We start from the raw sequence: 26,307 nt of genomic DNA, 5'->3' as shown, positions 1-26,307 counted from the left end.
CCAGAAGGCCTTGAGCATGCGCAGATGCTCAAGGCTCAGCAGTAGACTGGCGGCAGGCCCTTTCTAACTCTGGTGGCAGACAGGTAAGGACAGGGCCGGTCAGTAGATCGGGAGGAGATGATTTTGAAGGGAGGGAGCAGCGCCAGTGGCCTCGAGGGGAGCAATACTGTTGGTTCCCGCAGTCAGGTCGGGTTGGGTGGGGGCTCGCAAATCGAGTCAATGCTCGGTTTATGAGTCAAAAGTTTGCTGAGTGTTTTGCTCGTCTTGCAAAACACTCGCAAAACAGGTTACTCGTAAACCGAGGTTTGACTGTACAAGGTCAGCATCTATGAGACAAACTTGGTTCTTTTTGTTGCATAGAGCTTTTTGGACCCCAGTTCGTTTACAGAAGTTGGATAGCTCTAGGTCTAATAGATGCTGGCATTGTAATTTAGATGCTGGGACTTTAGATCATTTACTTTTTTTCTGTCCCTATGTAAATGCCTTTTGGAAGTTAATTTGGTCTCAAATTAATTCACTGTTAAAAAATCATGTTGCCCTATCCTATGATACAATTTTATTTGGAACATCTATGAGATTGAAGAGTCAAATTTCAGCAAATAACAATTAACTTTTGCTAATACTGACGGGGGTTGCCATTCAACATATTACTGGAAATTGGAAAGATTATACTAAACTTATTTATACCTTTTGGTGGAATTCAGTCTGTCATATTTATAAAATGGAGAGAGTGCTTGCTATACAGGAAGGAAATTATAATAATTTTAAAAAGATTTGGGGGCCACTGATTACATATTCTAATGATTAGATACATTAAACACCTTTTTATTATATAAGAGTATAATTAGTGTGGGATTGGGATGTATGCTATATGTTTTAATTGGTTTATTCCTAATGGATGGGATGGGTGAGGGAGGGGTTCTTTTATATGCTTTTGAAAATAATAGATAAGACTGTCAAGTGATTTGTAAGAATTCTCTGATTGAATATCTTACACTTGTTGTAAGATATGAAAATGAATAAAGATTAAAAAAAAAAAAAAATTCAAGAGGATCAGACCGTCAAAAGGAGGCAGAGCCGCTACCCCCTCACCTCCGACTTCAATGGCTCCTCTTCAAGCTGCTGGCTCGTGACCTTCTCACTCAGCTAAGTGCCAGCAGCAGGAAGTCTCCCATGGGTTCAGTTTTGGTCTCGCGGTCTTTCCCTATCGCAGATCAATATTTTCAGACAATTACTACTTCCCACATTTCAAAACCCAACCCCCCCTCCTTCCTTGTCACTTCCTACCAATTACCAGGTAAAAAAGAAAAGAAAACTCCTTGTAGATCCTATTCCTCCAAAGCAGCCCTCCTTGCTACCCCCTAGGCCTCTTCTCACTCAAGAGATACCCCAGTCATCTCACCAGCAGATACCCCAGTCATCTTACTTTTTAATACTCCTGCAGCACTTCATTCAAGATAGTACTGCTTTCCTCCAGCCAAGTCCTCTATCCCTGCCAACTCCTACACCTGTGTTTCCATACCTCTGCAACAGGCTTCCTTATAGGCAGATCAGTCCTCCCATCTACCCCGTCAGGGCCCGTCTCTTTCCCACCTTCAGATCCTCTCCAGGATCCAGACTGGGGCCCTTTGACATCTCTCTGTTTCTCTCCTCTTCATTTCTCAACTTCTCCAGGAGCATGGTCAGACCCTGAGGATGATATTCCCTCTGTCCAAAATTTGACTTCGTCTGCACAGCTGCCTATTCAGACAGAGGATTTCGTAGCATACTCTTATCCCAAGTTCCTCCTGAAAATTTCCACTCTGTTTAGCCCTAAAGAGAGTGCTACACCTGCAAACAAAAATGGCTCTCAAGCCATTCTCCAATCTTATCAAGCACCACTTAAGAAGCTCATTATACTTCCAGGGCAGCTCAGAATGGTTTTCATGAATTTATTCAGGTACTGAAGCATTTTTCCCTATCTGTCCTGGTAGGCTCACAGTCTATCTAATATGTAAATATACCTTCAAGTTGACTACCGAACCATGGCTGTGATGTTTGAAGGCAGAGTACAAGAGTGGTTTGCCATTGCCTTCTCCTGTGCAATGTGTGGCTCCACTATGTTGCTGCTGCCCAACATAGGGCCCTGTAACCTACAGCAGCCGGTATTCCCCAGTTGTCCCCATCCAGGCCTAACCCTGCTTAGCTTCCAATAGCAAGAGTGGGCCTACCTAGGGCTGCCAGGCCATAGGCATCTATCTAATGTGCCTGGGGCATAAGTATTAAAGTCTATGAAGATTTATTAGTAACAAAAGTCATATTATTAGATTTTTAAAATGCAACAATGAAGAAGTGATGGTGAACTAGTCCTCATAAAATCTATACGAAGCTCACCTTGGAAACCTCTGAAGATCCAAACTTTAAGCACAGTAGTTCAGGGACAAGTGTTTATTGATAGTATTTGTGTGCTCTAAACCGAGTTTACTCATTCATTTGTGCACTATTTGCTAGAATAGATACCATTCCTAAATTTAGTCACAGTTCCTGGTCATAAGCATTATTCTATAAACCGCACATATCTTTAAGTACAGTTTTTTGGACACATCATATAGAATTTAGCCCTTGATGTGCAGTAATTCATTAAAGTATGTGTTGAAACAAAATAACAGAAAACCAAAACTCAATGAAAGAAAACAGACCAGAAATGGGGCAGGGAGGGAGAGAGGTTAAGAAAAAAAATCTTCTGCTTGATACACCTATACTGAGAAGGGGAAGTGTGAAGAATCTGTAGTGAAACCCTCTTGGTATAAAGAGTGAGTAGAACGAAGCTTGCTTTTCCAGGAACTCTGGAAAAAAGACACTTCTTAATGCTGGGAGGTAAAAGGACATCTCTATGGTATATGGGGCTCATTCATATCAGGAAAAAATAGGAAGAGGGGAAAGGAAGATAAGATAAGAAAACACCTTCCTAGGTTTGAACAAGGCCATTCCATTTTGTCATGTGCACTGAATGACAAAAGTCTCAAAGTTCAGCCCTAGCAGCTAGCACTCTCTCCAGAACTACTTACACATATGCTGCATTCGTAACACTGTCATCATGGCCACTGCCTCATTTCAGAAAATCCAGTGCTACTGATACATTTGTTAACACTTTTAATATCCCTCTGTTTTACAGACATTCCAATGCCATTGCTGTTGTTCTTGCAGGATCATGTTTTGATTATTCCGGCTGATAACTACAATTATGACCTACTCCAGGAAAAACCTTTGGATAAGTCGTTTGACTTTATCACTAACTGTGGAAGCAACAGCTTTCACATTGAGTAAGCATTATTTTTTTTCAGTCTTTGGATATTCTATGTTATGATAGGCAATTATGAAGCCCCCACAAAGCCACAGAGGTAAGATTTGCAGTTAGAATATTTAACATAGTAACATAGTAAATGACAGCAGATAAAGACTTGAACGATTCAGCCAGTCTACTGCCATTAGTTATACCCATTAAAAATACATGATTAAATTAACTTGTCTCTTTGATATTTCTGGGTCATAGACCGTAAAGCCCACCTGATATTGTCCTAGGTTCCAAATGCTAAAGTTGCCATCCAAGCTCACTCCCGCCTATCCAACTAGCCTGTTTGCAGGATATCAACTATAAAGTCTGGCCAGTGACATCCTCATGTTCCAAGTTAGTGGAGTTCCCATTGATTCCCTCCCCTGTCCATACTACATCAAATTACAACATATGGGATACAGACCGTGCAAGTCTGTGCATTACTAGCACCAGCCTTAGCTCTTTAATTTACATCCTTTGTTTTCCAATTAGAGATCATGTGTTTATCCCATACTTTTTTGAATTACATCACTGTTTTCTTCTCCACCAGTTCCCTTGGGAGGGCATTCCAGGTATCTACCACCCTCTCTGTGAAAAAGAATTTCCTAACATTGCTTCTGAGTCTTCCTCCCTGCAACCTCAAATTATGCCCTCTAGTTTTACATTTTCTCTTCTCTGGAAAATATTTGGTTCTATATTAATACCTTTCAAGTATTTAAATGTCTGTATCATATCTCCCCTGTCCCTCCTCTCCTGGTGTTTTTTTCTTACCTGTCAGAAGCCTCCTTTTCCATTTAATAAAGTTGATGGATTGATTTGTCTCATACACCTTATAGACTACAGTTACACTTAATGTAAAAAACAAAACAAAATCCATAATAAAACACAAACAGATATTTATATAACCTAATGAACAAACAACGACCCCACTTGATGATGTAGTAGAAGCCATCTAGGGCACCGCTGATGTTCTAAGCCAGTGCAGTGAAAGTCTCTCTCCAAGCACGAGATCTCTCCTCCAAAATTCCAGGTATTCACCATTCTTCTCTACTAATTTTGTAAACCGCCTTGACCTGCTTGCTCAGACTGGATATTAAACATCAAAAATTAATACTGATATTGAATCTGCAACACTTCAGGGATATATTTTAAAAACTCACAATAGCAAATTACATAAATGAAACACCTAAGTAAACACATTTAAGAGATTATTTCAATTACTATATCAAGTGGGCAAGACTGAAATTAGTACATTTACAGAATTTGAAGAGTAAATGTATGATGACATATTATTTTCAATAAGCTTTCTCTTAATATGTGATATGATTCTGCTGTTGAGCATGTGCTGTTTTGTGCGTTTGCTATGCATTGCGTTTGTTATGTAATCCGCACAGATTTTGGGATGTAGAGGATATAAATATCAACCAAATCTTTGACGGCCACAGTGGTGGACTTCGGGGGCTACACATTGGCAACCACTGATGTAATAGGACAAAATCAGGAGTGGATTAGCTTTTTTGAGCTGGCCTGAGTGAACTGACATCATTGTATTGTATACTGTGTGAAAAATGAGGTGTTTATGTCCAAAGATCCACTCTTGGTTTTCTCACACAGAACTAACCTCAAATTCAGGATAATGGGCACCAGAAGTCATTAACCCTTTCAGGACCAAGGGACATATTTGTCCCATAACTTTAAAATCCTATAAATTTTGATTGGGATAGTCTACAGTTCTAAATTTGATATGTACGGATTCCATATGATACTGCCTTTATGTAAACAAACTGGTTCCGACATTCATTCATTAGCGTCGTTGCCAGATTGACGAGAAGATTCACTTGCCACACTGTCCATAAGCCAGAAGTGTGATTTTTTTTTAAAAAAATAATGATATTTCACAATAAAAATCAATTTTTTGGCATCTGCAAGCCCTTTTTACCATAAAAATGTCGTCAAAACCACAAAAATTGGCCTACGATCCTTATGGTCCTGAAAGGGTTAAGAACATAAAAATAACTATACTGGGTCAGACCAATGGTCCATCTAGCCCAGTATCCTGTTTTCACAGTGGCCAATCCAGGTCACAAGTACCTGGCAAAAAACCCAAATAGTAGCAAAATTCTATGCTACCAATCCCAGGGTAAGCATTGGCTTCCCCCATGTCTGTCTGAATAGCAGACTATGGACTTTTCCTCCAGGAACTTGTCTAAACCTTTTTTAAACCCAGCTACATTAACCAGTGTTAACACATCCTCTGGTGACACGTTCTTTGAGTAAAAAAAATTTCCTCCCGTTTCCCTGTAACTTCATCAGGATTCCCTAATCTTTGTAATTTTTTATGGAGTAAAAAATTGATTCATTTGTACCCATTCTATACCACTCAGGATTTTATAGACTTCCATCATATCTCCCCTTAGCCATCTCTTTTCCATACTGAAGAGCACTAACCTCTTTAGTCTTTCCTCATATGAGAGGAATTCCATCCCCTTTATCATCCTGATCGCTCTTCTTTGAACCTTTTCTAATTCCACTAATAGAAGGACTGATTACGGGATGAAAATGGTGCTTTTGCTATTGATGAGAGCTTAAGGCTACCAATATGTTTCACCTTGAACTGCTACTGAAAAGGCTAAACTAAATCCCAAATCCTTTTTTTTTTCCTGTTCCCAAAAACAATTCGCTGAAAAGAAATACCAGAACAAACCTCAAAATGATTTAAACTAGTGTTTTCCAAACTTTTTCCAATATGACCCCATTTTAACCACTGAAAATTCACATGATCTTAGATGATGATGATGCAGACAAAATGGCAGGTCTTCCCTCCCTCCCTCACTTCTTCCCCCACTGATCCAAAAGAGAAATGCAGCAGCGGTGATGGAGGCAACAGTATCTTCCAGAGATGAAATAGTGCAGGTCCTGTGTGTCGGTATACGCCCACAGATCCCAGAGCTCGTCATGGGTTTCCAGTTTAACAGAAATCCCCATTCTGACTGCCACTACTGGGCCTAATTCACAGTAGTTCAGAGAGAACGATGTGGCCCTGTTTCTGTGACCTAATACATTGACGATATGATCCCATATAGGGTTTCAACCCCAGTCTGGGAGTCACAGACATAAGCAGACTCTCTACAAGCTATTTTTTCTTTTGATCCAGGCAGGTTCTGATGCTATGAGCCTTTATTCATAACTGTCTGAGGACTTTTTTTTTCTCCTATTGTTTATCCCCAACCCCAACCTTCCTTCATCTTACTTAGTTTGGTCCGTGCACAGATATTTCTGGGCTGGGCAAATACACCAGAGCTTCTCTCAAAAACTTGGAATCATGGGTGCTGAATCTAGTTATTGGATGTCACTTTTAAGCAATGAGCACAGCTCACTTAACTATGAATATTGGAACTGAAGATCTAATTTAAAGACTGAACCCATGATGACTTCCGTGGTACTTCATTCATTCTGATTGTACTGTTAAATCACTCCCTTTGAAATTCTTCAAGCTGCTCTCTTTGTGGTCTTCAACAGACTGTCAGAGAGTCATAATACTGGCTGTGAGGTCACAAATGACATCACAGACACTATGAACCAGTGAACCAGTTGGATCCCATTCCAGGTGAGGGAATTTGTGATATTTTTCCAAACAGAGCAGGAGATATTCTTCCAGACTTTCAGAACAACCATGATGTAAAACCTGTAAGGGATGCAGGATGACTATCACTTCTTGATGTATGTGTGTTAGAAATATTCAGGAATATTCCTAATCACCCGTGTTTTTGATGAGTGGATCTTTTAAATGGGAATGCTGTTGAACAGAAACCTATTTTAAATGAAATATTCCAGAAATTTGGTGTGGTATTAATTAAATATAAGTCCCTTTTGCCCTCAGATGCCCCTAGTGTAGAGTTATTTTTCAGATGTACCAAATAAAATAAAAAGCACGTTTTTAAATTTTTCTGTAATTTTTGTTTTTCTTATTTTAATAGTTTGAACAGTTAGTTGTTAGGTTCTACAAGCTTCCACCAGCCTTCATCTTTCTATTAATGGCTAAGTAGGAATATTCTGTTTCCTAATGTAGGATGCACTTCCCATCTCTTTCTTTCCCAACTTTCTTTATGGGGTATTTTTTTTTATGTATTTTGGCAGTTCTGTGACTGCACCAGAATTCTGCAAAAATGTTGTAAACTCGTTGACGGCTTTCTATAAAGATGGAGCACTGCCCTGTAATTGCCACAAGACCGGCTCCCATAGCCATACCTGCAGTCCTGACGGGGGACAGTGTCCTTGTAGACCTAATATCATCGGTCGTCGCTGTTCCCAATGTGCAACTGGTTACTATGGATTTCCATACTGCAAATGTAAGTAAGCCAGGTGTAAATATTCTCAAGTAGGCTGTTGACTTCAAAATAATAACTTTCTGATGTTTACATGAAACCATGTTTTTATGAACCGGTCCTTTAGGGGGGTCATTTTGTAAGCATTTACCTCCTAATAAACTTATGTGCACAAGTTATAGAATAGTGTCAGTTATTTAATTTAATAATTAGCTACTAATTGGCATTAACCAATTATTGACTATGATTTATGTTAATTGGCACTAATCAAGCTATGCACCTAATTCACTGTATTGCAAACTGTGTGTCACGGCAAGATTTCAGGTATGCGCGAGAGGCACATCATGTTGGCAAGTCAGTTGTGCTGGCGCCTCTCCTTCTCGCAGGTGCCTCTTCTGCTCTCCTCACCTCCCCACCAGGGTAGTAATTTCAGGATTAACAATCTCAGGGCCCTGTCTGGAGGGCCTCCATGCATGCGTGGATGTTGACGTGATGACATCACACATATGCATGATATCATCACAACAACCCCTGCACATATGTGGAGGCCTTCCAGCCATGGCCCTGAGTTTAGTGTACTATGGCTTGGAAAAGTTTGCAAGACATTGACCTAATTGCGCTTAAGAATGTACAAATTTTGCACACAAAATCCATAGTGCACAACTGCAAAGGAGCATGAACCCGGGTGGGGCATAGGCAGGTCTGGCCTAGCACTTATTCACACAGGTTATAAAATACTGTGAATTACACATATGACAGCAGTTAGGTGTGAGCATTTACACTAGCTTGTACCTAAAGTTAGGCGCCTAACTACAGACTTTGTGCTTAGCACACATCATGCTAGCTTCTAAATTTTGGCAATCTTTTGAGAATTACTCCCTTATTGCACATAAAACAGCATTTTACACACAGATGTAGGCACTTAAAAAATTGTCGGGTAGCAAACACACTTAGAAATATACTCTACCAGCAAACAGTTGCTGGCACTCCTTCCCCTGCCCTCGCCAAGACACCCGGTGCAGAGTTGAGACGAGAATTTCCAGCACGGAGAGCATGCGCAGACCAGCTACAGGCAAAGAAGATGGTCTGCGCATGCGTCAGGATCGCTGGAGAGCGATCCATGCGGTCGGTTGGGGGTGTGATTCCGATCGCCCTCATTTGCATGAGGGCGCTTTGTGAATCAGCCCCCCTGCCACGGATCAAATCGCTCACAGATTGGATCGGATCGGATCACTCACGGATTGGATCCAATCCGTGGCCTTAAGTAATCTAGCCCATAGTGTGTATTTTTTCATAGGCATTCCTGAGGGTGGGCAAAGCTGCAGTGTTTGTTTGTATTTCTAAGATGTGCTAACAGATTTAGCATATGCTAAATGTAGTACAGCCCAAGATTACCTATGGGCTACATGGCACTTAAGTTACACTAATTCATTAGTGCATCATAGTAAAAGGACTCCTTAGATGGCCATGTGCTGGTGTAAAATGTCTGTGCCCATTTTCCATCGGGGTAATTATATAATGCCATAGAGGTGCACATGTTGCCTTTTTTAAATGGGTGCAACATATTTGCTTTCAGTCTAGGCACTGCCCTGTTAATACGAGGGTTCTTCAAAAGGTTTCCGCACTATTGTATTTTCGCACTCATCCAAAAACATTCTTTTCTGATGGCATTAAGAAGTTAGTAGGACGCTGGGAAAAATGTATTGCAAAACAGGTGATTATATGGAAAAGTGATGTAATTTGCTTTTAATAAATAGTGTTTAAAAATAAAATAAGTGAGAGAACTTTTAAAGATCCCTCAAAAAATTACCTTCAAAGAGAATAAGTTTCAAAAGCCCTCCCCCTTTTTTTTTTTGCATGTGTAAGTAGCCATTCCATGCAGACTAGTTGTCCTGCTAGCCCTGTCTCTACACTCTACCCTGTGTCTCATATGAATGATATGTTTCTTTCCCATCTACATACATGATGGCGTTCTGTGTCTTCTGTGAATTAAATGCTACTTTTCTGTCTACATGATGGGGTTCTTTTCCTCTTTTTATTTTTTCTAAAATTTTAGATTTTAAACCACTTAGGTTTAAAACAGCAGTAGAGATTTCTACCAAGGGCTGGCAAGATACATGCTCCTATGCTGATAGGAATTCTATGAGCTCGCTGGCCAGCAGTAGAAACCTCTACTGCCGTTTAGTAAAACCCTATATGCCAAAAACAATGTTGCTGCTATATCATCAATACACTCATATAACAGTTGTTTAGATTGTCACCATCATACCAAAGGTTGGCTATTAGTATCTCATCTCCTTCCTACTATGTCTTCATTATTAATGTTGTATTCTAGCAAATGCTTTGTTTTTTTCTAGTAATTTTTGTATGGACCTTCGGGTAGCAATCAGGCAAACAGTGCCAGTTGCTTAAACTCTACATGAGTCCAATCTTTATTCATATTTTATTAAATCATTTTCATGTTAAATTATCTTTTATTTAAAATGAAAGGAACCTCACTTAACTTATAGTGGAGTGCTCCTGTATTCTCCTCTCCCAGAATATAGGAGCACTCCACTATAAGTTAAGTGAGGTTCCTTTCATTTTAAATAAAAGATAAATTAACATGAAAATGATTTAATAAAATATGAATAAAGATTGGACTCATGTAGAGTTTAAGCAACTGGCACTGTTTGCCTGATTGCTACCCGAAGGTCCATACAAAAATTACTAGAAAAAAACAAAGCATTTGCTAGAATACAACATTAATAATGAAGACATAGTAGGAAGGAGATGAGATACTAATAGCCAACCTTTGGTATGATGGTGACAATCTAAACAACTGTTATATGAGTTTAGTAAAACCCAGCATTAGTTGCAGCAGTATAGTAAAAATAAAGTAAATAAATTTTCATGGGTAAATGGCTTGAAAATTATCCACATTTTTAGAGTAGCATTTCAAGTTTCAAGTTTCAAGTTTATTCATTATTTGATTGATCGCCTATCACTGATTACTAAGCGATGTACATAAAATATTAATATTGGGTAAACATAAACAAACATGAATAAAAAGATAAAATCTTTAAACATAGACAAAATACAACGGGAAACATTAGGATGGAAGGGAAAGAACTACATTTTCTGATAGAAAAGGAAGAACAACTAAGGGTAATATACAAAGGGGAAGGGAAAACATATTAGTTTATTGGGAGTAAAATACATAATTAAACAGAATGGATTACTACTATAAAGAGCAATTGGCTTTTCAATTAAACATTGAAAGCGTCTTTAAAAAGAAAGCTCTTGAGTTGGCTTTTAAATTTATCAAAGTTTTTCTCCTGACGTAAGTAAAGCGGGAGAGAGTTCCAAGTTTGTGGTGCTGTAACTGTAAAAATGAATTGCCTTTGTGTTTTAATCATTTTGAGGGTGGGAATAACCAATAAAAGTTGTTCGTTTGATCTTAAAGTTTTTTGAGAGGAGTATGGAATTAAAACTTTGTAAATAAATGATGGGGTTTTATATAGCAATGATTTAAAGGTGAGTAAAGATATTTTATAAAGAATGCGGTGTGCCACAGGGAGCCAATGTGCTTTTAGAAGTAACGGGGTGACATGATCAAACTTTTTCGCCCCCGTAATTAATTTGATGGAAGTGTTTTGAATAATTTGTAATCTTCTGATTTCTTTTTGGGCCATTCCTTTAAATAAAGCATTACAATAGTCGATTTTTGAGATAATTAATGAATGAATGAGTGTATTTAAAGATTTGGGACAGAGGAATTTTGAAATGGAGCGGATTTGACGTAACCTATAGAAAGTATTCTTGACCACATAGCTAACGTGGTCGTGATAAGTAAGATTCTCGTCTAAAATGATACCTAGTATCCGGATTTTATTAACTTGTTTGAGCGTAACTCCTTGTATATCAATAGAAACTGCTATTTTGTGATTTTCTTTCCAAGGAAAGAGTAAAATGTTGGTTTTATTAATATTTAAGGATAATCTGTTTTGGTCCAACCATAAATGAATCTTTTAAGTTTTTCATTAATGATGTCAATTTCTGATGAATTTTTAGGGTCAAGAGGATGTAAGAGTTGTACATCATCATCATAAGCAAATACTGAGAAACCAATAGATTGACAGAGAGTCATAAGGGGAGAAAGGAAAATATTAAACAGCAGAGGGGATAGAATAGAACCTTGAGGAATGCCATAGGAGCTAGAAGAACTCAAAGAAACAGAATCATTAAAAGAGACTATAGAGGTTCGATTATCAAAGTAGGACCTAAACCAAAGAAGAACTTGCTCAGAAATGCCAATAGATTGTAATCTGTTTAATAAAAGATTATGATCAACCGTGTCGAATGCTGCTGAAAGATCTAGTGAAATCAAAAGGACAGAAGAGTGGTGATCAAGGTGGTATAGTATAGATGATGTCATACCTATTAGGGAATGTTCGGTGGAATGGTGTTGCCGGAAACCGGTTTGGTTAGGATGAAGTGTATTTGTTTGTTCTATAAAGTTAGATATTTGATTGAAAACAATTTTCTCTGTTATCTTTGCAAGAAATGGGATATTGGCAATTGGCCTATAATTTGATTTCTCTGAGCTGCCAATTTTTTGATCTTTAACAATGGGATGAATAATAGAAGTTTTCCAGGCCGTTGGCATTGTACTGTGTTGTAGACTTTCGTTAATCAGAAAAAGTATTAGAGGTCCAAAAAAGTCAAAATGTTTTTTAAGAATAAAAGGCGGGATAGATTCGTTTCGTGTACCTTTACTGTTGATTGTTTTGATTAGAGCTTTTAGTTCTTCCAGAGAAGGGAGATGAAATTGAGAGCATTTTGCTGATAGCACTGATGAAGTTGCTGTATCAAATGGATCAGGGATAAACTTATTGGTAACTACAAATTTTTCTCTAATATTTTTAATTTTATCTGCAAAATAGGTTGCAAGTTCCTGTGCAGTTGGTAACTGGCTTGAAGAGTGGTCAAGTTTCTTTGAAGATGGACTAATTGTTTTTAAGATTTTAAATAGAGTTGAAACATTTCTAGCTTTTAGAATTTGATCAGAGTAGTATTTTTTTTTTGCTTGATTTATTTTTTCTTTGTAAAGATTGGAGTGAGTTTTAAATTTTTCTAAATTGGAATGAGTTTTGTTTTTTCTCCAACAGCGTTCAAGGGATCTCAATTGTTTTTTAATTAATAAGAGTTCTGCAGTAAACCAAGGATTCGAGCATTTTCTAGCTGAGATATATTTAGTATGAAATGGAACTACTTTGTCAAGTAAAAGTTGAATATTCTCGTCCCATAATAATAAGTAATCATCTAGTGTGATGGATGTATTGTTAGAAGGTGTAAAATGGAAGTTTTCAGCTAGTTGCTTAACGGATAATGTTTTAAAATCTCTAAATTTGATAATTTTACTAACAGTCTCATTTTTAACTGTAGGAGAGAAATAGGTTAATGGAATTAAAAAATGGTCTGACCACGGGACAGTTATAAAAGAACCGAATGAAAAATTTTTTTTAGATGCCACTGGTACAAAGACTATGTCAATAGTATGACCTGCTTGATGTGTAGGTTGAGAAAGCGTTGTACAAAAATCGATTTGAGTCAAGATAGAAGAAATATCTTTGGTATAATTGTTGTTTAGGTCATCGAAATGTATGTTAAAGTCCCCCAAAATTAGGGGGTTAATAGAAGATGAACCAAAGTCAAAGAGCAAAGATTCTAATAATTGAAGGGTATTGCTGTTGATTGGTGGGGGTACATAAACTAGTAGTATATCTAATTTGGGATTAGTACTTAAGGAGAATTGTAATGTCTCGATAATAGAGTTGGTAGAAAGGTTGGTATTATGCAGTACTAATGAGTCGCGTAAAAATACTGCCAGTCCCCCACCGCGTTTATAAGAGCGATGGTTAAAAAAATATGAGTAGCCCACGGGACAGGCATATGAAAGATAAGCCTCTTCAACATCTATAAGCCATGTTTCTACCACACATAGTACGTCAAAGGCATAATGACTAATAAGATCTTTGATTAGATGATATTTAGTTTTTAAGGATCGAGTATTAATTAAACCAATTTTAAGAGAAAATTTATTAAGATTAATGCAGGTGGGAGTCTTGGATGAAAATGAATGATGATCAATTGTAATGTTATTGGTACAGTCCCTAATAGGCAAGTTATTGAGTTTTTGTAGTAATTTTGGTGGTCGGTGACCACAAATTACTGGAATATTTACGGTAGATAGCTCCATGTTATTAAATATGTCAAAGTCTTGAACAGAAGTTAACGAGGCAACTAAATCAGAGTTATGAAATAAAACTAATGCGATTTTTGAACAAGGAATGGCTGAAATGTTTCTGGGGATAATGAGAAGATAAATGACCAATGTAATTAGCAAATTTAGAATCCTTTTACTCACCCAAAAATGGATACCGTTATATTTCGTTGTAAGGCAGCGTTGAACATTGTTCAGAAATGGTCGCGCACAAAGGAGCGCAATAAGGAGCAGAACTTGGAGCGCGCCGCAAAGATCCTGTTTAAATAACTCATGTACCGGGCAAATGGGGGTGGAGTCCACAGCGTGCCGCCGCTGTGCGGTGGCAATAGGATCGTAAAGAAGTCAGCTGGAACAAAATTAAAAGCCAAGTAAGAATAAAAACAAAGCAATATTAAAACTGAGACATCAGATTTAAAATAACAATTTTAAAACCAATACAGTGGAGATTAAGGTGCTAAAAGTGCTTCAGGTTGGGCCTGGGGAAGCAGTAATATTTATTTATTTATTTCAGCATATTTATCACTTTTCTAGAACACCCAAAGCAATTTACAATAGGCTATCTACCCTCTCATATTTATAATATTCATTCTACAGTCATATACCCTCCCCTTTACAAAACGGCAAAAGCGTTTAGCACCAGCTAGCACATTTTGGGTCATGACTCACAGTTTGGAAAACCCTGCCCTAGTGGCAGTACCATGAGACTACTGCTAGAGTTCAAGAGAGGCCATTTTGAACCTGCAGCTGCATGGGTTAGGAGTGACTATGAATTACTGCTGCCTCATTACTCTCTAGACCACCACGGATTGACTGAAATAGGCCCAGTGAAAGGGGTCTAATGGAGAGAAGGGGGTCTTCAGAAGGCAGAGGGCATGGGGTAGGATGCTTGGACTGTGGGCTTCAATGACTTCAACAGTTAGGAATAGGGAGTTCTGTTCAGAGTTGCTGAGGAAGAAAGGGGAGAGAAAAATACTTGATGCTATTGCAGGTCTGGCCTCTTTAAGATGATGCCTGGGAGCATTGGGCAGCACATTATTGCAGAAAAAGTAACACCATTTCAAAGTTGACATTATTTTTCCATAAATAGTGCAGCTTGTGAAGTTCAACACAAGTTCTGTTGTTCAATTTAGAGAATGGGGTGCTTTGCATCTGATTAATATGTAGCCTGCAGTGACTTAGACTTACATACATTGCAATAAAATAATGCAGAATTTTGCCATTTCAAGGCAAATATGATGCATTTTTTCCCTTTACATAGGTTAGCAATGATCTCCCTTAGTGAATGTGGTCACATGCTCTTCCTATTTCTGTGCTTTGCTATAATCATGTTTGCTAGATGTTTGATATTTGCATATAGAATTTTGTTTTTCCAAATCTAGCATGCAATTGTGGCCAGCGCCTTTGTGATGAAGTAACCGGCAAATGTATCTGTCCCCCGCAAACGGTGAAGCCCAAATGTGAAGTGTGTGAGAAGCAGTCATTCAGCTACCATCCACTGGTTGGATGTGAAGGCTGCAACTGCTCAGGAGATGGGGTAAAATTTCCCAGCGCAGAATGTGATAAAGACAGTGGCCAGTGCAAGTAAGTTTGAACTTTGAAGCTATAGAAAAAAACATGAGGGTGCATGGTGGGGGGAGGGGGAGTTGGAAATAGGGGATTCAATAGAAAAATTATGGTAGCTTCTTCCCTTCCTCCAGCCTCTAAAAAATGTAGAAAAATATATGTACAATGTACTGCAGCTAACTCCCCCCCTTTTACAAAACCATAGAATTCCTATGAGTGTCAGAGTTGTTACCGCTACAGTTTTATAAAAGGGAGGGGTTTAAGAGGAGCTGCCTTATAAGATATGGTAAGACCGCTCTCTAGAACAGTGATTTTCAATCTATTTCATCTCACAGCACATGACAAGATGCACAAATTGTCAAGGCACACCATCAGATTTTTAAGGATATACATTTAGGCTCAAATTCTGAAATCGGCGCCTAATGTTAGGCACCTATTAGATAGGTGTCTATCTAAATTGATTAACAAGCTCAATTAAGCTTTTTAATCAGCAATAATTGAAACAGGGCCTATCAAGAAAAAGCGATTCTGCAATAAGGCACCTCTAAAAATTTAGGCGGCCTTCAAAAAAATAGGCGCTGTGCATTTTAGGCGTGGGCGTGGCTACCTTGTTACAGAATCACTGCTCTTAAGCATGATTAGTTGTGCCTAGAGCTGGCCTATTTATTGGGTGCCTCCAAAATAGGTGCCGCTCAGCGTGATTCATTAAACAGCACCCAATTTTACTTGAATCGCAATGAACAGTGCCTATTTCGGCACCTAACTTTTGGGCGCTTCTTATAGAATTTGCCCTTTAATCATTTAACAAATGAGTATTAATATTGTGTTTAAAGTTCGTCGTGTCATCTTTATAGTTGAATATTTTTATTGAAGACAGAAGTTTACAAATAGGAAACAATACTCGTCAAAGATAACAAAATTAGTCACAAATAGCATGCATTGAAAACAATTTTAAAGCGAATACCCCCCCCTCCACACACACACCTACCCAGCATAGTGCTGGTGGTGATCACATCCCTTCACTTCATCCAGTCTGTAAGTCTGTAGGCCTATATTCCATTTTAGTGGACTTCCACCAGATACACATAAAAACATAGAAACAAGATGGCAGATAAATGTCAAATGGCCCATCAAGTCTGCTCATCTGCATCATCCTCTATCTCCTCCTCTCCCTAAGAGATCTTATGTGCCTGTCCTACTCTTTTTCAGTCTTTGGCTCCAAAAGTACAGATGGTAGAGATGTATCAGCTGAGATCTTTATTGATTATTAGTTGAAAACATCTAACTAACTCAATATGGCCAGTGTTTCGGCACCTAAGTGCCTTCTTCAGGGGTCTATGAATGAACAAATATAGTAAATGTAAAACATATTGCCAAGTATTAAAATAAATTCTTAACCACAATTTAACATACAAAATGTTAAAAATATATAAAATAATCAAATAATAAGCCAATATAAAAAATTAAAATCAAATAAATACCATTTAAAATGGTGGCTAAATGGACTCCAAGAAAAACTTGATAACATACAAGTGAACTTGAATTTTCTTTTTTTATAATATCTATTCCGCATATCCTACAATTCTATGCGGATTACAAATTATTCAGGTATTCAAGCATTTTTCCCTAACTGTCCTGGCGGGTTCCCACTATATCTAATGTATCTGGAACAATGGGGATTAAGTGACTTGCCCAGGGTCACAAGGAGCAGTGCAGGATTTGAACCCACAACCTCAGGGTGCCGAGGCTGTAGCTTTAACCACTGCACCACACACATTTTTGAATCACTAGAAAATACAATGATAAATAAATACATACCAAGACACAGCTGTATCAAAGTTTGATAAATGATAAGGCAAAAAACATGAGGTATCTTTCAAGTACCACTAGATGAAACCTGTCATGATATTTGCAGTAAAGACATTCCATAAACAGAGAGATAAAAAATATATAAACAGAAGGAATAACATTCTATAAAAAGACTCGGGCAAGGGCACGATTATGTAGGTAAAAACTATAAGTGAAAAACTGCAGAAATAAAGCAACTATGGTGGACTGCAAAAAAATTAAAATAGAACTTCACGAAAACACACCCGAGTAAAAAACTATACTTAAAAAAAGAAAAAAATAGTGGGGTTGTGGAAACATCGGTCACTATAAACAATTTTAACTTCAGTGACCTATATCAACACATGAAGGGAATTGAGCAAAATGCTGTAGAAAAATTAAAATAACATAAGAACATAAGAATAGCCTTACTGGGTCAGCCCAATGGTCCATCTTGCCCATAATCCCGTCTTCACGGGATCTGGCAAAAACCCAACTAGGGTAAGCAGTGGCTTTCCCCATGTCTGTCTCAACAGTAGACTATGGATTTTTCCTTCAGGAACTTGTCCAAACCTTTCTTAAAAACCAGCTATATTAGCCACACTTACCACATCCTCTGGCAACGTGTTCCAGAGCTTAACTATTCTCTGAGTGAAAAAATATTTCCTCCTGTTGGTTTTAAAAGTAACTCCGAGTGTCCCCTAGTCTTTGTAAATCTTGATGCAGTAAAAAATCAATCTACTTGTACCTGTTCAACACCACTCAGGGTTTTGTAGACTTCAATCATATCTCCCCTCAGCCATCTACTAGGTGTAACTTTGGATCAATGCCTAACCATGAAAGACCAGGTAGACTCCTTAATCAGAAAGGGATTCTTTACTCTCTGGAAACTCAGATCCATTAAAGCTTACTTCGATACATTGGCATTCAGAACCCTAGTCCAATCCCTCGTACTAAGTCTACTTGACTACTGTAACATCGCTTATTTAGCAATTTCCCAAAAGAATATGCAACGTTTAAGAGGGGAGCAGTCAGACTGATCTTTGGGCTGAGGAAGTTTGCCCATGTGACACCCTACTACCGGCATCTGCATTGGCTGCCAAGGGCGGCGCGCGTAAAGTTTAAATTTGCCTGCTTCTGCTTTAAAGCACTACATAGACTTGCCCCTAAATACATAACTGACCTTTTCTTCTTCTCAGCCAACAGACACAAGAGAAGCTCGCATTCCAATTTCGTTTCCCCCCCAGTTCAAGGTTGTAAACTGAAAAAACACCATGAACACCTTCTCTCACACCAAGCAGCATCATGGGGTAAAGACCTAGAACAATTGCTTTCGCCCACCACTTATGGGGAATTTAGGAAACGTCTAAAAACACACTTGTTCCTAAAGCATCTAGACCAGTGTTCTTCAACCTTTTTACACCCGTGGACCGGCAGAAAAAAAAGAATTATTTTGTGGACCGGCAAACTACTAGGACTAAAATTTAAAAACCCTGTTTCTGCCCCATCTCCGCGAGTCGGTCCCCACAAATCATCTGATCCCATCCACACAAGCCTCAGTTATGATTTTATATTGAATGTATTTTATTAAAGTATAAAAAGAAACAATATTCTGTACAATTGTCATTTTATAAATACAAATAATTCAGAGCTGGATCAACAAAACCCCTGTCTCCCCTCCCCTTCACATATATCCCCTCTACTATCAAGAAAACTGAACAAGCCAAATTATTACAGAATGCTACACAAATATCATGCTAACAGAATACCGCAGTCATACATGGCAGGAATGGTGTTAGGGGAGTGGAACTAGGGCAACTGCCTCCTGGTCAGAGAGAGCCCTAAGCCAGCTGGAAGCTAAAGACACACTGCCTGGGCTTTGCACTCCCCAGTTATGTCTAACATCAGCTCTAGCAGGATACATATTTTAAATCTGATATATTCTAATCACAAGATAGAAATAAAATTATTTTTTTCTACCTTTTGTCGTCTCTGGTTTCTGCTTTCATCTTCTTTTCACTCTCTTCAATCCAGCATCTGCCTCTTCCATCCACTGTCTGCCCTCTACCCCTCCCCCTTCCATATGGTATCTGCGTTCTTTCTATGCCCCTCTCTCCTACACCTCTTTCCTTATTTTTCATCTGATCCCCCTTCCCAGCATCAATCTCTTTCTACTTTGTCATTCCTCTGTCTCTCCCCTTTCCCTCATCTGATCTCTCCATTCCATCCTGACTCCTTCCCCTCCTCTAATCTCCCTGCCAGCTGTTTCCTTCAAATGTTCCTCCTCCCCTGTCCAGCAGTACCTTCTCCCTTTCTTCCTCCCCTTATCCAACAGTAATTCTCATCCCTTCCCCTTCTCCCCTGTCATCAGTAACCCCTTCCCCTCCCTTGTCCAGGAGTACCCCTTCTCCCTTTCCTCCTCCCCTTATCCAACAGTAACTCTCGACCCTTCCCTTTCCCTTCTCCCCTGTCAGCAGTAGCCCTTTCCCCTCCCTTGTCCAGGAGCACCCCTACTCCCTTCCCTCCTTCCCTCTCCAGCAAAGTTTCCTCTATGTAGGCTAGCAGCAGCTCTGTGTGCCTTTAACTTCGGCACACAGCTGCCCCTAAGCAGTATTTTAGCCGCGGTTTCATGAGGCTGCCTCGGGGCCTTTGGTAGGCCGGCCCGCTTTGATGATGCGATGTGGGCCGGCCTATCAAAGGCCCCAAGGCTGCCTCATGAAACCGCGGCTAAAATACTGCTTAGGGGCAGCTGTGTGCCGAAGTTAAAAGCACACAAAGCTGCCCCTGCTTGTCTGGGGGTGCGGAGACATACGCGGCAGGAGTAGGAAGTGGAAGGCAGGGAGTGTCGGCATAGCGACGGCAACAGGAAGTGGCACGTCAGCTGACGCCGGCACTTTTTGCTGTGGCTGGGGACCCGAATCCTTTGCGGACCGGCAACATTTTTTTGTGGATCGGCACCGGTCCGTGGACCGGCGGTTGAAGAACTGTGATCTAGACAACTGATCCTCTCTTCTCTCTCCCCTCTATAGCGATTAACTTGTCCTTTTGATCACTCTCTCCTCAACAATGAATTTCCTGTCCTATTAATTCTCTTTCTTCCTCCCCTCTTAAAGTCAATTCAATTTGTTACCTTTGCTTAATCTTCTGTAAACCGCATAGAACTTCACGGTATTGCGGTATATAAGCTGTTATTATTATTATTATTAACCTTTTTAGTCTTTACTCATACGAGAGGAGTTCCATCCCCTTTATCATCTTGGTCGCTCTTTTTTGAACCTTTTCTAGTGCCACTATATCTTTTTTGAGATAAGGAGACCAGAACTGAATGCAGTGCTCAAGGTGAGGTCGCAGCATTGTTCCCAAATCAAAACATGAAGAATAAAACTTCTAGCACAACTTGATAAAAGTGTGTGTGTGTATGTGGGAAAGGGGGGGGGGGGCCATCAGCTATCAGCCTGACCTTAGCTAAGGCTTCCCCATTCATAATTATGAGATAATAAAAACTAAAGTTATGAAAGTTTCTGTAGTACCATAAATCAAGACCTTTAAACTTTCTGTAAAATGAACTATCCATTTGCATCAATGCCTTTATTCTCTATTTTTTTTTTAATGGTAAAGGTGTAAGCCAAGAATAGCAGGCCGACAATGCAATCACTGTGCTCCTGGCTATTACGATTTTCCGGGGTGCATTTCCTGTGGATGTGATAGAGCTGGGACAGAGCAAGCTGTCTGTAATCCTCAGACAGGAAGCTGCCTTTGCAAGGTTAGCTAAACTGAAAATGTACTTGTTTGGGGAGAAATGTTTGGTATATGTTATCCTGATGCACCACTTGATGTAAGATGTTTGAAGATAAGGTAGAGTCTGTTGACTGGGCCAAGATATAGGTAGCCAAAAGGCAAGGGCTAAAATTTACTTTGCATTGAAAGATAAAGTATGTCATGACTTATGATTTACCCCCTCTTTTACTAATGCATAACGTGGATTTTAGCGCCGGCAGCAGCGGTAACTGCTCCGGCGCATATAGGAATTCTATGAGTGTTGGAGCAGTTACCACCACAGCCGGCGCTAAAACCCACACTATGCGTTAGTAAAAGAGGGGGTTAATGTACTGAATGCTTAATGAACTATCCATTTGCATAAGAAATTGTATAAATATGCCACATTTTGACTATCTCCTCTGAAAAAGGAGAGTGCAATTTGGAATAATTCCCTGGTATCAGGGAATTTATTTTGAAGAACAGAATCCATTCTCAAATAGATATGGGCTTAATTTTTATATTTTCAAATCCTTACATTATTGTGTGATAGGAATCAGGTTTACATGAAAGAGGGGAATGAGGGAAACCATTTAAATAGAGGAACCCCCCCAATTGTTCATGCGTCATTTCAGACTCTTCAATTAACCACTTTCCTCAGTCAGAAGCATCCAGATGCTCGCTGACAAGACTGTCGGTCTAAGCAATACCTTGGTGTTTCCCCTCTGATACTATGATATGGGACGATTGTTCCTCTAATATCATAACTAGACTGCATGGAGGGGAAGGAGGTTCTCCCTCTGATATGGCCAGCCAATCAGCTGCCCTGTTCTAATGGTATGGCCTCACAGAAGTGGCTGCATTGGAGCTTACTTACAGTGATGGTAGAGAAAGCCCAGGTCTCTTGCCCTGGGTGTCCACTTGACTCTTCTGACGGCCCCATGTGCCATTGTCTCACAATCTACCTGATCCTATGGTTCTTTTAGTAATTTTACCAGCTTACTGTGTTGGCGGTTTCTTTAGATCAAAACACACACAATTTTTTTGAGATTTAATACAGTAACTCTAAATACATTGAAATAAAGATATTGCAATAAATAAAAAGGAAACAAGGAAATATGATCCAAAGAAACACATTCAATTCAAGTCCACATTATGGAGAGAAAGCAAGAATAAACATAAAGATACGTCAGAAGAAAACAAGGTTAAATTAACTCAAGGCATACTCTTTAGGGAAGTAGTTATTTAGGTGTAGTAAAAGCTAGCCCATTACTGTACCATAGTTAATTGTGGGAGTCACTAACCTGTCTCAGCACTGCAAATTAGAGACTCCTGTGGTATATGAATAATGCAGCTTGTGATCAACCTTGCAAGCTGCGTTATTCCTGCCACTAACCTCTGGCATCTTAAAGGGACCTGCACATGAAAAAAGAATGCACTTCCACTTCCCCTCAAAGTCACCACCCATGAACACAACAGTCCCAAAGAGATCTCTTTTTCTCCAAAAAAACAAACACCCTATCTTCTTGTAGGGCCCCCCGGACCAACCAGTACTAAGAGCTTGATGTTTATGGTTTTCTGATATAATTCACCCTCAAACAAAGCCACTCATGTTCTTCCTCATCCCCATATTACCCAAAATCTTCACCAAAATGAACATACTTCACCAGTGTCCCCCACTGATCTTCCAGTGCTGCTCCAAAGGTGCTCTAGATGAGCATTCCTCATTGGTAGACAGCTGCAGCCATTGAAGTGGGAAGCTTTTAGAAGTCCTAGCAGGCACTTGTAGTTATCAGGGCCAGCCCGCCCTATCATAAGGTTAACCAAGTCTCCTCCTCCTCAGGGTAGGTTACCAGATGTTCCCTCTTTCAGTAGTGATGCCATAGACCACTGCCGTCCTCTTCTCAGTACATACAAAATTTCATCTACTCATGTGATGCCTTATGGCCCCAGAGCCCACAAATGCCTTTTTGGATGAAGAAATTTCCAAACTAGAGAACCCTGATTCTAAAGCTGTGTTTGCAGTGACAAGACCTACTATGTGTGAGACGAGAAGTCTTCCTGTGTCTGAAGCGAGAAATCCTGCTGTTACACAGATGACAAGCCCAACTGCATCTGTTATGATAAGCACAGCATAGTCTGCGAGGTTAAGCACTTCAGAGTCCTAGAGGTTAAGCACAGATAGGTCTGGAAGGACTCGTATAACAAGAGTTCATATGGTCACAGCAGCTAGTTCTGAAAGACTAAATACTGTAAGGTGAAGTACAGAGATTAAGCACAGCCGAGCCTGAGGTCAAGCACAGTTGAATTTATGAGGCTAAGCAAAGCTCAGTCTGTGAGAGACTATGAGGTCACACACAGAAGAGACTGTGAGGTGAAACCCAGATGAGATTTTGAGTACAAGCCCAGCTAAAACTGCAAGATGAAATACAAGATGAGATCTAGTATAGCTGAGATGGTGAAGCTAAAGACAGCTAAATTAGTGACACTAAGCATAGCAGACTAAGAGGTACAATACAGGTTAATTTGAGAGGGTAAATACAGTTGAGTCTGCGAGGTAAAGCACCACTGAGAGAGAAAGGTGAAGTACAGTGGAGTTTTCAAAGTTAAGCAGAGCTGAGTCAGTAGAAACTGAGCGTTTGTAAAGATGTGAAGGCCAAGTGAGACTGTGAGGTTAAGCATATATGAGACTGTGACCAAAGAGACAGTGAGATTAAAAACCGGTGACCGTGATGTGACACGCCACTGAATCAGCTAATTCAGCCAACAGAGAATACCATGGCACTGAAGAATAGTAAGAACTGCATGCAGGAAAGACAGATGTGCTATTCCACAGAGAAATGGTGCCCATTGTGTTATGGAGTGAGATATGCAATAGACATCAATAAAATGCAGCTAATGAGGGGGAGGAGTTAAGATGGCAGCAGCATGAAGCTAGCGGCGTTTCATCATATATAATTTTCTTCAATAATGCCACATTCAAAACAGAAGGGTAGTGTCCGTCCCAAGTCCGCTGTGGTTAGGACTTCTACCCCTATCCAGAGATCTATCCTGGACTTCACTGCAGCTCCTTTTAACCCCGTTGTACCTGGAAGTTTGCTCAAGCTCTCTCCGGTTGGAAGAGCGACCGAGGATGTCGAGCTGGAGGTTTCTCTATCCCCTCCGGTGGCTGTTCTGCCCCCTCACCCTGCTCAGCTTGCGGTCCAATCAGGGGAGCCCATTGCGGAAGTGGATGCTCAGGAGACCCCGAATCATGGGGTTGGACTCACTGAAGTTGAGGTCGAGCAGGGAGTTTTGCGAGCTGGCTTCCCAGCTGGCTCTGAAACAACAAAGTCGGCGGCAATTATCCTTGAGAGAATTTGGGACTCTCTCGAGCGGTTGAACACCCAGTTGGCCAGATCTTCTTCACAAGAACTAACAACACTTGTAAGTATGGTAGATACTCTGGGGAAATCCTTGGTTAAAATTAGAGGAGATTTTTCTGAAGAGATAAAAGAAGTAAAGGACAATGTGGCAAGCATTCAAGTGCTAATAGTTTGGTAAAGGAAAGAACAATGTTGAGTAAAAAATTGAGCAGTTGGAGAATTAAAACCAAAGATTAAGGGTTCCTTTTACTAAGAGCTTGCATTAGTATTTTTCATTTAGCGTGTGGTTAGTGGGCACTAATCTTTAGCGTGTGCTAAAAATGCTAGAGCACCTTAGTAAAAGGAGCCCTAAATGTCTGCTTAATTGAATTTTCTGAAAGCCTTTGGGGTGACACCTATAGATATGTGGAAGAAATATTTAATTGAAATATTAAAATTTTCTCCAGAACATATTCACCACTTAATAGAATCTACTATTTACATATAAAGAAAATTGCTGGATCTGCCCCTTGGAGCTGAGGAACTTCCACAACTGGATTCTTTTAATGTTACTAAACTATTAGAAACTACAGTTTCTGAATCTACGGAGAGGGCCTACTACTGTGAGCTGCACTTGTTCCCATTTGAGGCTCGGGTGATTTTCAAGTTGAGATGTTTGGTATTGCCCCGCTCTATCTTGCTGATAGATTTGTTATTATGATTCACGGGAATAGGAGAAAATCCCATGCCTTATTTACGTTTCCTTCTGTTAAGGGCTGTAAAAGTAAGAAACATCATGGGCATTGTCTTTCCTACCAAGCAGCTCAATTTGATAAAGAATTCCGCCCATTATTGACCAGTTCAATATCCTACAAACATTACAGAAAACTTTTGAAAACCTTTCTTTTTTCTAAATTTGTTGCTAGCTAATTCTTTGTGTATTACATTATCTCTGTATTCATTCATAGCGTAATCTTTTGTAAACCGCATTGAACTAGGGGTTATGTGCTATTATGTTATGTTATGTTCATATCTTTTGTCTTTGAACAAGATATGAATGCAATCATGAGACTGTATTTTCAAAGTCCTCAATTATTGTTTCATGGAAAGAAAGTGTGGATGTTTCCCGATGTCACGAGAACAATGCAGGAACAAAGAAAGTTATTTCTTGCTAAGAGGGCAGAGACTTTAACCCTTGGAGCGACATTCTTGCTGGCATATCCATGCAAATATTTGATAAAATACCAAGGAGTTAAATATGTCTTCTATTCACAAGAACAGTTATGTGCTTTCTTAGATGTGAAGAACCTAGCTGCTGGGAAGGTTTAAAGTAACAGCAGAAAGAATGGGGGGGGGGGGGGTTAAAGTTGTTAAGCCTTTCATAATTTCTATTTTTCTTCTGTGTTTCTTATCTCTTCAATTTATTCAATTTTCCTTTTGAGTTTGTGGTCTAAGAAAGATTATTTATTTTTTCCTTGTAAAATATAGCAGTAAATTGCTAGTTTGTATTTAGTTGTTTTTCCTTCTGTTTTGCTTGTACAAGAGGATATTCTTGTGAATTCCAATAAATAAATAAATAAATTAATTAAATATATCTAATATGTGGTGTTTGGGAAATAAAGTAACCGGCTTATTTGAGGTTAACATAGTGCTACTGCAGTGATCTTGTTTTGAGCAAACAGAGTGTAAAATTTTATATACTGAGAGATAAGAAAGGTACAAAATAGAGAATGACATGGGGACAAATTTTTCCCTGTCTCCGCGGGAACTCATTTTCCCATCCTGTCGTGGGAAGTTCTTTTCCTGTCCCTTTCCTGAAAGTTCTGTCCTCATCTACACAAGCCTCAAACCTTTTAAAATCATAAGTGTTAGAGGTTTGTGTGGTTAAGGCAGAGCTTACAAGAATGGGCC

The 26,307-nt window shown here is 39.4% G+C and overlaps 1 protein-coding gene across 1 annotated transcript in view; it reads left to right on the top strand.

Annotated features, from left to right (window-relative positions):
- The window catches only part of LAMA3 (laminin subunit alpha 3), a 509,154-nt gene that overhangs the window by 244,786 nt on the left and 238,061 nt on the right, over positions 1 to 26,307 (top strand). Inside the window, exons 33-36 of the mRNA XM_033933874.1 lie at positions 3,187 to 3,302; positions 7,451 to 7,662; positions 15,286 to 15,487; positions 20,915 to 21,059. Coding sequence (XP_033789765.1) covers positions 3,187 to 3,302; positions 7,451 to 7,662; positions 15,286 to 15,487; positions 20,915 to 21,059 — 675 coding nt within the window. The remainder of the gene's footprint in view (positions 1 to 3,186; positions 3,303 to 7,450; positions 7,663 to 15,285; positions 15,488 to 20,914; positions 21,060 to 26,307) is intronic.

This window comes from Geotrypetes seraphini, chromosome 2 (assembly GCF_902459505.1).
Source record: "Geotrypetes seraphini chromosome 2, aGeoSer1.1, whole genome shotgun sequence".
In the NCBI taxonomy this organism is placed as follows: domain Eukaryota; kingdom Metazoa; phylum Chordata; class Amphibia; order Gymnophiona; family Dermophiidae; genus Geotrypetes; species Geotrypetes seraphini.
Note: the sequence above shows the minus strand (reverse complement) of the source record. Positions and strands in the feature narration are given on the sequence as shown.